The sequence below is a fragment of the Triturus cristatus genome, chromosome 1_1 (assembly GCF_964204655.1).
Source record: "Triturus cristatus chromosome 1_1, aTriCri1.1, whole genome shotgun sequence".
Classification (NCBI taxonomy): domain Eukaryota; kingdom Metazoa; phylum Chordata; class Amphibia; order Caudata; family Salamandridae; genus Triturus; species Triturus cristatus.
The window spans coordinates 138261356-138275445 of NC_140579.1; the positions used below are offsets into that span (position 1 = coordinate 138261356).

Consider the following 14090-nt stretch of genomic DNA (forward strand, 5'->3'; position numbering starts at 1 on the left):
CGATACCGCTAGAACATCGCTAAATTGGTTGGTTAAATTTAGGTTGACTTCATAATGAAATATGCAGCATTGTATTGCATTTTATTTCCCATATGATGTACTGTGGAAATAATTGTACTATTTTGTGAAATCTCTTATGGTTATTTTTAACCGAAATAAAGAATAAATTAAATGACCACATGAACTTGTTACTACATTTTGGATAAATTGGAAGCATACATTCTCCATAACTCAACCTACCCCCAAACCTACCCTCAAGTTCCTTATTAAATTCCAAAGCTGTTGACTGTCACACAATATCTTTGTATGTTGGGTGTAGAAATACCAGTGAGTCGAAGTCAGGGGGCTTCTCTCCCACAACACAATGGCCCCCAGAACTCTGAAACCTATTTCCAAACCCAACTGGGGAGGAATCAATCTGAGGTGCAGTCTATGCCCTGGCCCATTATGGATTTCAATGGAGGGATCACAATTCACATTAAAACTGAAACCTTGACTTCAAATAAAAATGTACAAAGTCCGCACCCACCACTAGAGGGAAGGCGTGTGCAAAGCATGTGATCTACCGCAGCACATACTGCTAAACCTTTGGATACAGTGGATGCTTTCAGCAACCAAACATTTACACAGCACGTTCCAAGATGGAGCTCCTGGAAACGGGCAGTCCTGGGTACTTGCTGCAGGTGTCTGCTACATCTCTCCTGCGGTAACACTGGAGTAGTTGTGTTCCCAACTGCCCTCAATCTTTCAGGATGCACCAATTTTTGGGTAGCCAGGTTAAACGGGACAACAAAAGTACTGTTAAGGACTAATCTTTGACATCCTATTTTGAACTTTGTCAGATCTTTGTTCAAGTTTGGTTAAAATGTTTGCAGATTTTTTTTAGGAACTGTGTAGGTAACTCCAGTAGAAAGGTTCAAAGTCAGAGAAGTCTCACCTTTCAACCAGGCCTCCAAAAAACCTAAGCCGATTCATAGGCATCTTTGACGCATTGCATTTCTTTGTCTGGCAACTCTTTCCTATTGAAGGACTGGGTGTGAACGCAGGAAACACAGACAGGCACAGGGCACAAAGAACTGCCTTCACAGTGGTTTAGTTAAAACATCACCTTCACATGGAGTACAATACTTCCTGCTTGCATTGGATTCTGAAGCAGTAATGAAAGGTCATGCCAAGAGGCAGTATCAGTGCTAGATCCGCTCTTTAATGTTCAGAAAGCAACTCGAAGGGTTAAAACAAGAGAGAGAAACGGAATCATGCAGCAGCAGCAGAATTGCACAAATCAAAACCAGATCATCGTTTGTTTCATACAATCAAAATACAATGTGTAAAACCTTGAGGCAGGCGAATGTGGGGAGATGGTTACATCCCTAAAAAGGTGTGGGACATACACCACAGTGGTACTCTGGAATTGAAAAGTTAAGGACTACAGGCCCTCCCTACCATATTCCTCTCCTCCCTCAATTCTTATGGAAGCCAGAGGGAAATCCCAGAGAGTCACAACCACCTGCCCAGCAAAGAATTAAAAATATAGAAAGATTTTTGTTTTAACGGTGATGTCAATGCATCATAAAATACTCTGTAGAACTTCCACCGATCCGCAAGACACCTGCGCTCCTCTTCATTCACCCTTGCTCACATTTCTGCAGCCGGGGACGCCCCTTCTCCTACATCGCTGCCAAGACCTGGAACAACCTTCCCCTCCAGCTCCATACAGCCTCCTTGCAGACAAAGGCTCAAGCCCTGGCTCTTTGACAGACAGTGCCAAGATACACCTAGGGGTGACAGTGCTGTGCTATACAGATGCTGTTTTATTGATTCAATGATTCAAGCCCAGAACCAACTCTATTTCTCCACCTATCATGCTATACAAAACGTATAATCACACAGCCGGGCTGTCAAGGGGATAAGTATGGGGGGGGGGGTGAGCAGATGAGCTCCTTTTTTGTGGACAACACTGCTTTACTTTGTTCAAAAAGTTGTTTGCTTTTACCCATTTTGGTTGTGGGATAAGAAGGTAGCCACATCACCTGCCCTCTCGTCCTGTTAGCAGCATAATCTATGCTGACATGATGCACAGACAATGGCGGTGTGCATTAGCAATGGGCAGCTTTTGCAAACCACTCTAAGGGTCTGCTTGCTTCATAGCCCGGATAGATTCACAAAAGGCATATCTTTAAAAGTGACTAGTGACATTGTGTGCCAAACAGATCATTTATTACAATAACTGGAAAACCTTCAATGCCTAGAAGGAAGGCCTATGCAGTGATGGCTAATTAAAAAAAAAAACAGATTTTTTTTTTAAAAAAACAATGATTGAGCAGAGGCATAGTTCCCCTATTTCATTTTTTACGGGGGGAAATGAGTGACAGACCTGTGAAGTGTCAATCTCATTAGTGTTATTATCCTTTTTAATTAAACAGAGGCCTCTCTTCTTCCCTTCCACTGATCTCACAGTAGAACTTCAGTCTCTCTGGGATCCAGCCAGCAGCAGATGCAGTAAGGCTCTATACAATCCATGCTGGAGAGCCAGAATACAGGTAATTCCTGTAACCATTAGTTCAAGTTCACCCTGGCCATGGAGCACTGAATCTTCCCCAGTTAATGTGATCTCACCAATGTGGAGTCTGCATTTATTTCCATAGGGATCTTTGCTGGGGATCCAGGCTTCAGGGTTGTATCATTACATAGCATCAAATGAGTGCACACACAGGCATGGTGTATGAAATATAGACATCCATTCTACAATAAAGGTTTGCCCGCTACCAGTAGAAGGTAAATATCAACTGTTGGTTGAACGTGTGAATCCTTTTAGTTTAAAATGGCTCCATCGTACCCAAGCCGCTCAGCCCTCAAGCATCAAACAAACTGCTGGTGATCTAACGTCTCTGCAGTTCAAGCGTCAACCTAGCCATGTAATACTATGCAAAGCACCCAGGGCTTGCAGGATGGTATGTAGTCCATGGCAGCACCCACCTTTGATCAAACCTGCTCCCTGTAGGACTGAAAAGAAAAATCTATGAATAACGGTGGGTGAGGGAGTTAAGTGTCAAAGCGCTTTCACAAGCAAAAGAATGAAGAACCCAACCTTCAAAGCCAGAGCACCCAGCCATCCTCTGCTCCTGAAACGGAACCAGCAACTTCCAACTTTGGGCACTCGAATAGTAGGCCTACACAGGTACCTCTTTTGGCAAACAAAGCGCAGGGAAGCTACACCCACCTTTCACATACACTCTCTCATTAGGGCCCCCCCCTCGAGTCAAGATTAAAAGTAGTAAAAAGCTGGCACTAAGCTAACCCATCAGCAGCATTTTAAGGGGCCTAGATACGAAAAGACTGCATTCTGATCCCAGAGCATCCCCAACAAGACTGGCTATCAAGGGACTGCTGAGAAAACGCTTCAAATAAAAAATCCTGATCAAAGTGCAAACTCTGAATTAAAATAAAAACCCTATTAAGATGTTATATTCCCAGCACCGCCCTCTACAGGTCAATCTGGGTGTTACTGAGGCTCTCAGGAAGACCAACGCCTATCCAAACCCTGAAGTCCTGGTCTGTGACAGGGAACCCTTTATGAAAATAAAAAAGGGTCACACAAGGGAAATAGAGAAGCAGTTTACAATGGGACTTGAGAGAGAGTCTTTTACATCCTCTGCTTCACTTACTCCGCAGGACTCGAACACCGTCTAAGAGAAAGCAGATGATAGCTGAATCTCCAGAAAGGATACTGACGCCATATAAAAGGAAGAGGACCAGGTATAAGCAGTATAAAAGTGCTGACAAAACAGCACAAACCATGGGATCGGTGAGTGGGGAAGGTTATTAAGGAGGATAAAAGATCTGAGGAAGTTACTGGGCCCTCGGGTAGAGAAGTGTTCATGGAGTTGGCAAGACTAAAATGCGATCTAAATCTGATAAAAAAAAGATGTAAATGGAAAAAAAAAAATAAGTATTTGGAAAAATGTGACAGGGGTGACAAGGGGTTGACAAAATAAGATAAGTTATGGCTCAGAGGAAGATGGGACAGATGACAGGTTCAAGCTAGGGTGACAGGAGAGTATTGTAAGATTCAGGGCATTAGGCCGAAGAAACACACGATGAACTGAAAAAGTGCAATACAATTAGGTGGTGTGAGGACATGAAATAGGGCTATGGTCAAGGACAAGTGCTGGGGTGACGAGATGCCATATGCTAGGAAGAAGCAAGGCTGGGTTCCGATAAACATGGCAGGGCTGATTAAAGGCAGCTACTGTGGATGACGAGAAAAGACCCAGACGTCAAGGATGATACGGGCAGATATAATGGAGGGTGAAAAAAAACAAGGGGGTCCCATCAAACAACCATTGCTCCTTTTAAACACTCCACTCAAAGCAGACTAGAACTCCTCTATGATTTGCTGTCTGAGGCACAGTCAGCAACGCCTCCTAAATTCCTCTGTGTAAACAATGCGATAGAATGGACTCATTTAGAGTCTGCACTCACTGTTACATCTGGCCATGAGGCTCGAAGCTCTTCCTCTGTTCAAACCTCCTTACAGTATCCCACTATGATCTTCTATTTGCTCCATGACCTCCATGGAGATTCCTTCCATGACTCACCCCTTGATTCTTTTGCCCTCTGAAGCCTCCCTCTGAGACCTTCCTGCACAGTTTGCAGGTCCCCGTATAACCTTGCAATCGAGCATCATCTTTAATGCATCCCTCGATGTCTCAGAAGAGGGCTAACATGTATGGACGCCTTTAGAAGGTGCTTCTTGTCCATCAGTCCAAGCGCGGACTCTGCGAAGACCTCTGTGCGGCTCTCTAGCCCAACTCCTGCAGAAGTCAGCCTACTTTGGATGTATGAAGGTCTGCAGAAATAAAGCCTAACCATGGGTGCGCTGCATACAGCCTTACAAGCACATACATGAATTATGTGTAGCTATTAGGCTGATGGATCAATTTTTCCAAGTCTCTGCAGTCGCCGATCCATATGTACTACCTAGGACCCCAAAACCCATTAGTTCATATCACAAGCTATAGACTAGCTGAAGCCATTAATCCCCATTGTCTATGTATGGATCATCTAAGCCATCAGCTCATATCTTCTGTAGATACAGGCCCAGCTGCCGTGGTCCACCTTCTCTGCTGATGCAACTCCTGCTGCCATTAGTCCTCACGTAAACGGTGCACAGGGAGGGAAAGAGAAAGATAAATGTGGCACAGTTGAGATGCACCATTTTGCACCCTTGTCATCATCTTGGCAAGGCTAGTTTTGGCTCTCCACTCAGATCGCTAAAGAATGTCTTTCGATCAGGTTAACAAATTCAGCGGTTTAGTCACCCAGAGTGCCAGATCCTTCACCCACGACGATGTGGTACGCTATGTCGTGAGATTGCCATTTCCAAGAGTAATGGTGAAAGGGCTTAGTCTGTAGTATGTATTGAAGCCTCAGTGATGCACGCCTGCCTGTCAGTAAGACAAGTCTTAGTCTGCGGAACCCAACTATTGAGGAACTTCTATGGGTCCTTTGCGTGGCCCTCAGAGCATCACTGAGACAGATTTTCCATTTTGGTAACTGGAGTGTGTGCACTGCATGCAGAGAAAAGGCTTTCCTCTTCAAAAAGGGGTGACATGGCAGGGGACATGGGAGGAATCTTCTGTTCGCGACTCCTTGCTGTGGCAAAGTCCACCCTTCTATTTTCAGGAAAGCTGGTGAGGTGCCTCAAGCATTTCCATCAAGAAGGTGTCAATTGGGGTGTCTCCAATTAGCTTGAAGAAGAACAGGTGCTCCAGGCACTTCAGGCCAATTGAGCGGAGAGCCGGAAGGCGGAGCAGTAGCTTTGCAAACCTAGAGCAAGAGAGACAGAAGAGATCAGTGACCAAGATAATGGAAAAAGCAGCTACCCTGATCAGTAACCAAGAACTGCCTAAATAACAATCCCGGATTCACTCACCTCCATCAAGGACCTCCAAGGGCATGTTCAACAATCAAACTGTACAGACTGAACATTCACCAACTACAATGTGGAAAACAACATCTGTAACAAGGGGCAATAAGCCTTCCAGAACAAAATGATGCTGGGATACCAAAATCAAGTCATGCAATTGTTACATAAAGATCACTGTATTGTTGTCAACCTATTTCTTACTTATTTCCAAATATATCTTGAGTTGTGCTAACGGCCAGGCTATACAAAGTGCTTCTGATCACAAATAGGAAAGCTAACATTCATAAATTATTTGAACATTCAACCTTGAACTTAGTAAGAAAATAGTTAAAATGTAAGACAAGAAATAGTTTCCATCAGACTGGCAAAATCTTTTCATAGGTAATCCATCACAGACACCCCTTCTCAAGTCCAGACCTTGCTCCTGGGTGAGGCAGGGATAATAGCAAGCCACCTACAGTATTCTGCACCTGGATCTCTGCTTACTCGGCCATTCTGATGTGTGGCTGGTCAGAAAATTAGTACTTTGGAACAAAACAATTGCCTGATGGACAGTCTTATCCCCAATCAGGGACTATGCTACTTCTGAAACTTGGGTGTCCCCACAATTCTGAGGCATATTTCCTGCATGTTCACTGCATCATCAGTGTATGACAAGGCAGGCTGCTCTACCCCTCGGTCTTCTGGTACCTGTCTGGGCTATCCCCAGGGTGGAATGTTAATGAACTCCAAGCCAGGAGGACCTGACGATCACCAAACTGGTTCTGGCTGGGTTCAGTGACTTGTGACTTTTGAGAACAAAGACTTTTGTTGATATAAATATAGGGGCTGAGACCCCATGATGTTGTTCAGTTCCTGTGCTGTTCCTGACTTGCTGAGGGGCTTGCTGCTGCTGGGGCCTAGGAGGAACCGTCATGGGGGTTTACCTCCCTGCTGGAGGGCCCTGTGTGCTGGCCTCCCTGGGCCCAGCTATGCCCCCAGAGACCATTTTGCTTCTTTTCAGCCTCCAGGACTTATGGCTGCATCTAGCGCCTTGTGAGCGCTTTTATTTTTATTTCCCCTGAAGAGGAAAAGCGGGGGCTGCGCAGCTCTGAGCTGCAGCCCTTTGGAGAGGGAATCCCCACCATAGGGATTCCCCCGTGAAGTCTTGGGAGCGGGTGCCCACCCCGCTTTATGTGTATTTTGGCCACGTTTTGCAGCCTCTGCACTTCTGCTCATTTTTGACAGCCGGAGACCACCTCGCTGCTTTATGCCTTTTACGGGTGCCCACTCTGCTTTATATTTTACATTAAGAGGGAGCCTACCCCTCATTGCCGCCACGAAGAAAAGGAGTACCGAAATGACCACCGCGGCACCGATCGCTAAGCCGGAAGTCCGGCATCCTTGTCTGGGAAGTGGGCAGGGCCGGAGGTGAGGCAGTGGTGCTGTCAGTGGAGGCCCCCGGGGTGGAGAGCGAGGAATGCGGCATGGTGTGCGGGGCTCCCGTGACCTGTTAGGAGCCCCGGCGCCAGGAGGAGAGGTTGAAGGCAGGTGGGAGCCCACCCAGCCTACGGGGCAGCTACAGAGTGCAGCAGGATGCGAGGAGTGAGTGAGTGAGTGAGTGAGTGAGTGAGTGAGTGAGTGAGTGAGTGAGTGAGTGAGTGAGTGAGTGAGTGAGTGAGTGAGATCCGCGTGCTGCCCACCGAGGTGACCCGCAGAGTCCTGCCCGCAGTCCGGTGAGTGGAGCTAGTGGGGAGGGGGTGAGTGGAGCTAGTGGGGAGGGGGTGAGTGGAGCTAGTGGGGAGGGGGTGAGTGGAGCTAGTGGGGAGGGGGTGAGTGGAGCTAGTGGGGAGGGGGTGTATGTCAAGGCACGCTATCGGTGCCTTCCCCCAGTGTTGCTCCTCCCAAGGCACAGTGTTGGTGCCTGAGCAGTCCCGCCAGAGAGCGGCCACTCCCACATTGTTGGCCTATTTCTTAGAGGGCCCAGTGCTGGTCCCAGTACCCCATGTCAGTCTCCAAGCAGCCCTGCATGACAAAGGGCCGCTCCTACGAGGAGGGGGGTGCGCGTCGGGGCACATTGTCGGTGCCCGTGCTCCGTTGTAGGGCATGATTTGTTTAAAGAGCCCGTGTGGCTCCAGGAGAGGCATGCAGTTAGTGTCCATTGCTGAACGGGCCCGCCGTAGCGGGCCGCTCCAATGCGTGGGGGCAGTTTGGCCCCAATTACCCAGAGCCCCGTGGGGGCTCCAGATTGTGAGAAAGTGCCATCTTTCTTGCATGGTATGCCCCCACCTTTTGCTGAATTGCTGATGCACTTTGACTGAGTGTGCCCTGGGTTCCTGCCAATCAGGTGCCCAGGGCCTGTGTTTTTCCCTAAAACTGCATGAAGCCTAAAACCCAATTGGCATCTCTGGCCACATGTCGGCCCCTGGTAAATGGTACCCTAGGTACCCAGGGCCTTGTGATCAGAGAAGGCCCCTAAGGGCTGCAGCACATATTGTGTCACCCTTAGAGGTCCTGTACCCTGACAGAGACCCAGAGACACCGACACACACACACACACACACACACACACACACACAGAGACACACAGAGACACACAGAGACACACAGAGACACACAGAGACACACAGAGACACACAGAGACACACAGAGACACACACAGACACACAGACACACAGACACACAGACACACAGACACACAGACACACAGACACACAGAGACACAGAGACACAGAGACACAGAGACACAGAGACACAGAGACACAGAGACACAGAGACACACAGACACAGAGACACACAGACACACAGACACACAGACACAGAGACACACAGACACAGAGAAACAGAGAAACAGAGAAACAGAGAAACAGAGAAACAGACACAGAGAAACACACACAGACACAGAGAAACACACAGACACAGAGAAACACACAGACACAGAGAAACACACACAGACACAGAGAAACACACACAGACACAGAGAAACACACACAGACACAGAGAAACACACACAGACACAGAGAAACACACACAGACACAGAGAAACACACACAGACACAGAGAAACACACACAGACACAGAGAAACACACACAGACACACACAGACACACACAGACACACACAGACACACACAGACACACACAGACACACACAGACACACACAGACACACACAGACACACACAGACACACACAGACACACACAGACAGACACAGACACAGAGAGACACACACACAGACACAGACAGACACACACACACACAGACAGACACACACAGACAGACACACACAGACAGACACACACAGACAGACACACACAGACAGACACACACAGACAGACACACACAGACAGACACACACAGACAGACACAGACAGACACACAGACAGACACACACAGACAGACAGACAGACACAGACACAGACACAGACACAGAGAGACACACACAGAGACACACAGAGACACAGAGACACACAGAGACACAGACACAGAGAGACACACACAGAGACACACAGAGACACAGACACAGAGAGACACACACAGAGACACACACAGACACACACAGAGACACACACAGACACACACAGACACACACAGAGACACAGACACAGAGAGACACACACAGAGACACAGACACAGAGAGACACACACACAGACACAGAGAGACACACACACAGACACAGACACAGAGAGACACACACACAGACACAGACACAGAGAGACACACACACAGACACAGAGACAGAGAGACACACACACAGACACAGAGACAGAGAGACACACACACAGACACAGACACAGAGAGACACACACACAGACACAGACACAGAGAGACACACACACAGACACAGACACAGAGAGACACACACACAGACACAGAGAGACACACACACAGACACAGACACAGAGAGACACACACACAGACACAGACACAGAGAGACACACACACAGACACAGAGGGACACACACACAGACACACACAGACACACACACACACAGAGACACACACACACACAGACACACAGACACACACACACACAGCGAAACACACACAGACAGACACACACACACACAGACAGACACACACACAGACAGACAGACACACAGACACAGACAGACAGACACACACAGAGACACACACAGACACAGCGAAACACACACAGACAGACACACACACAGACAGACACACACACAGACAGACACACACACAGACAGACACACACACAGACAGACACACACACAGACACACACACACAGAGAGACACACACACACAGAGACACACACACAGACACACACACACAGAGAGACACACACACAGACACACACACACAGACACAGAGAGACACACACACAGACACAGACACAGACACACACACACAGACACACACACACAGACACACAGACACACACACACAGACACAGACACACAGACACACAGACACACACACAGACACACAGACACACAGACACACACAGACACACACAGACACACACAGACACACACAGACACACACAGACACACACACAGACACACACACAGACACACACAGACACACACACAGACACACACACAGACACACACACAGACACACACACAGACACACACACACAGACACACACACAGACACACACACAGACACACACACAGACACACACACAGACACACACACAGACACACACACAGACACACACACAGACACACACACAGACACACACACAGACACACACACAGACACACACAGACACACACAGACACACACAGACACACACAGACACACACAGACACACACAGACACACACAGACACACACAGACACACACAGACACACACAGACACACACAGACACACACAGACACACACAGACACACACAGACACACACAGACACACACAGACACACACAGACACACACAGACACACACAGACACACACAGACACACACAGACACACACAGACACACACAGACACACACAGACACACACAGACACACACAGACACACACAGACACACACAGACACACACAGACACACACAGACACACACAGACACACACAAACAGCCTTTCCAGGCTGAGTGTCTTGGTGCAGAACAAAACAGTCGACATGGCACACATCTCAGTGTGGCATGCCCACAACACACACTGCCCTGGCATACCTCAGTCACCCCTTTAGCTGGGTGCACTATGCCAGTGGTGTGGGTACAAGGGCAAGAGCCCTGTACCCTTACAGCACCCAGGTTCATTCCTGGGCACTGTAAGTGCAGTGCTGCCATTAAGAGTATATGGTGCTGGGAGGTCATCACAAACTCCACAGCACCATGATGGCTGCACTGAAGACTGAGAAGTGTGATATCAAACTTCTCAGCACATTATATCCCACACTGGCATCAGTGTGGGTTTAATGTAAGATGCACGACAGAGGGCAACTTGGAGTTGCCCCCTGAACCTAACCTATAATCCACGTCCTGTCTGAGGGGCTGCCTAGGCTGCCACACAACAGACATGTTGCTGGACCTCTGGGTAGAGAGCCATGCGCTCTCTTGGGCCTGCAACAATGCACATCCTGGGCGAGGTGCAAGGTCTCCTCCCAGGATGGGCAGGGGAAGCTTCAAAGGCATGTCGCCTTTGTGAGCTTCTCCAGGCCACTTTCTGTACTCAGCAACTGGCCACCACCGGTTCTGACCCCCCCCCCCCCCCCCACTCTGGCGGAAGACTGGTGGGAAACCCCAAGGGAGGAAAGGGGGTGTGCCAGCCTCTGCCAACCCCACCCCTCAGGTGGGGGAGGCGAGGTGAAGCACATCTCCGGGCTCTCTCCATCTTGAAGATGGGGAGCCCTGCCCAATCAGGACTAGGCTACTGCCCCCCTCCCACGGGAGAGTGGCAGGATAGGGGGTGTACCCACCCCAGAGAAGGGACCCATTGGTCCCTGCCCTTTACCTACCTGTAACGGCCCTAAATGTAGTACTTAGAGGCACCCTGAACCTTCCTTCCTCAGATTCCGAATCTGAAACAAGCAAGAACAAGAAACACGAAGACCTGCCGTGCAGCTGCTAACAAGAGGAAGACACCAACTGACTTGGCCCCAGCCCTATAGGCCTGTCGACCCTCGAACCTGCTCCTACTACAACCCGGCGTCTCCAGTGGTCAGCAACCTCAAAAACCCCGGAGGACCCGACTGCCTTCTGACTCTAAAAAGACGGACTCCCACGAGCAGTGGTTGTGCTCAAAGCAAGTAACAAGCCCCTGGTGCCAACCAGGAACCGCGACTCCTGCACACTCTGCACCTGCCAAGCCTGGCCTGTGCCGGAGTGGACAAAGACCACGAGGACATCCACCCCGGTGACTGTGACCCCAAATCCAGCACCAAAGGACCCACCTCGACGCTCCTGACGACGCCTGCAGCCTCAGAACCATGGACCCCTCCAACCACGACCAGCTGAGGGTACGATTTCCCGACGCGAAAAGACACCCCTGAACCCGGCGCCCTGCGGCCCCCTGTGCCCAGCTCCTGGGTACCTACCTAACCTACAGCTTCCCAACTTACCTCTCAAAGTGGTGGTCGCACCTGAAGAATCTTTGTCCCCGAGCTTGCAGCCTTTGTTCATCTTAGAGCTTCTCCATTGAAATCCATTGAGCGCCCGACGGCTCAAAAGCACCCTGCACCCAGCCACCAGAGTGCCCCTGGGAGTGCAACCTCTGTCCTATTTTCCTTCCCCACTTGCCCTGAGCAAGTGACCAGGAGCCTAGCTCCGACAACCACGTGGCCTGCCTGTTAGCAGCCACCAACCAGAGGCCCCATGCCCGCCATAGGCTAGCATTGAGCCCAACTCTCTCTGCACCCACCTACCCTGGTGCCGCTGAGGGTGTAACAACTGTACCTACCTCACCCTGGGAGACCCCCGAGTCTATGCCCAGAACCTTAACTCTGCCAATCGAGTACTTACCCAAAAGCAGATAACTCACTTTTCTTCCATAGGGTAACATTGACTGGTTTCACTTGGAAATTCTTCTCTCGAGTTTGGAAACTCGAAAATATTCACCTAAAATCAGCTGAATAACGAAAACGAAATTACTCACCTGTTATCAGGAGAGATCCCAGTGCTGGATCTTGGTGCCCAGCACTGACCCTCAAAAGTAATTACAACCGTACTTACCGCTAACTTGATTTTCCTCCATAGGATAACATTGCCTGGTTTTTACCAGAAATTCTTCTAAGTGTCGATTTTTGAAACAAACAAATATTCCTCAAAAATCGCCTATATGGGGCGTGGCTAGCAGCCGATCATGATGGCCGCAGCCTAACAGAGCCCCGGGACCCTGGGAGTTTCTCCCCATAAATCCGATCATTTCTCCTGTACCGACATGGCCATCTTCGATCAGGGGCAGATCCGCTACGGATACAGAACGTGAAGCGCTGTTGCTGTGCGCGGGAGGTGCGGTGCACACGACCTGTCGTAGGACGGAAAATTACGGCCTACAGGCGGCACCCAGACCGGGCCCTAAAGTGAATCGAGACCCGCGAAGCGCATAGTGCGGCTCAACGGAGTAACAGGAAGCGGGGGAGAGGAGCGCCGGCCGGCCGACGATCAACTAACGGAGGGGGCAAAAATACTTGAAGGGTGGGCAATGGACAACGAGACGGACTCGTGTGACGGATTTGCAGCGTCACACGGGACTCTCCGACGCAGTGAGTACGGGGTAAGTGGAGATCAGATATACCCCCGGGAACAGGCTGCACGGCAAGAAAGGACACGGGGGCAGACTGCAGGAAGAAGCCTCAGTGGGGGAAGGATCAAGTGCTCGGTGCTCCGAGGGAGGTGGTTGAGCTACGCAACGCCCGGGAGCACACAGTAACAACGCGGGCGGCTGGGCCACACAAACTGAGTATAACAAGCATTAAAAGTGGCGATTGGCCCCAGAAGAGAAAGTGCAGGCAAGCTCCTTCTTTGCCTAGGAGCGAAGTCCCCTGGATATTTGTGGCCGCATTTAATCACCACCCGCTCATCGAAAGGAGGCATACCCATACGGGAGAGCAGATGGCCACCTAAGGGCAAAGGCCACCGAGAGCAGGCCCAGAACCGATACGAACACATCCTCCCATTGTCGGGACTGAGACGCTGAGTGGGGAGCAGCAGGAAACCCGAAAGGCCGCGTGCAGAGATTTTCGCACGGCAGGCAGTGGCGAATAT

The 14090-nt window shown here is 49.6% G+C and overlaps 1 protein-coding gene across 2 annotated transcripts in view; it reads right to left on the minus strand.

The window, feature by feature from the left end:
- Positions 1–1184: 1184 nt before the first annotated feature.
- Positions 1185–14090, minus strand: part of RXRB (retinoid X receptor beta) — a 237200-nt gene continuing 224294 nt past the window's right edge. For both annotated transcript variants that reach the window (XM_085619929.1, XM_085619853.1), the window contains exon 10: positions 1185–5829. In XM_085619929.1, coding sequence (XP_085476055.1) covers positions 5682–5829 — 148 coding nt within the window. In that variant the 3' untranslated portion in view covers positions 1185–5681. The remainder of the gene's footprint in view (positions 5830–14090) is intronic.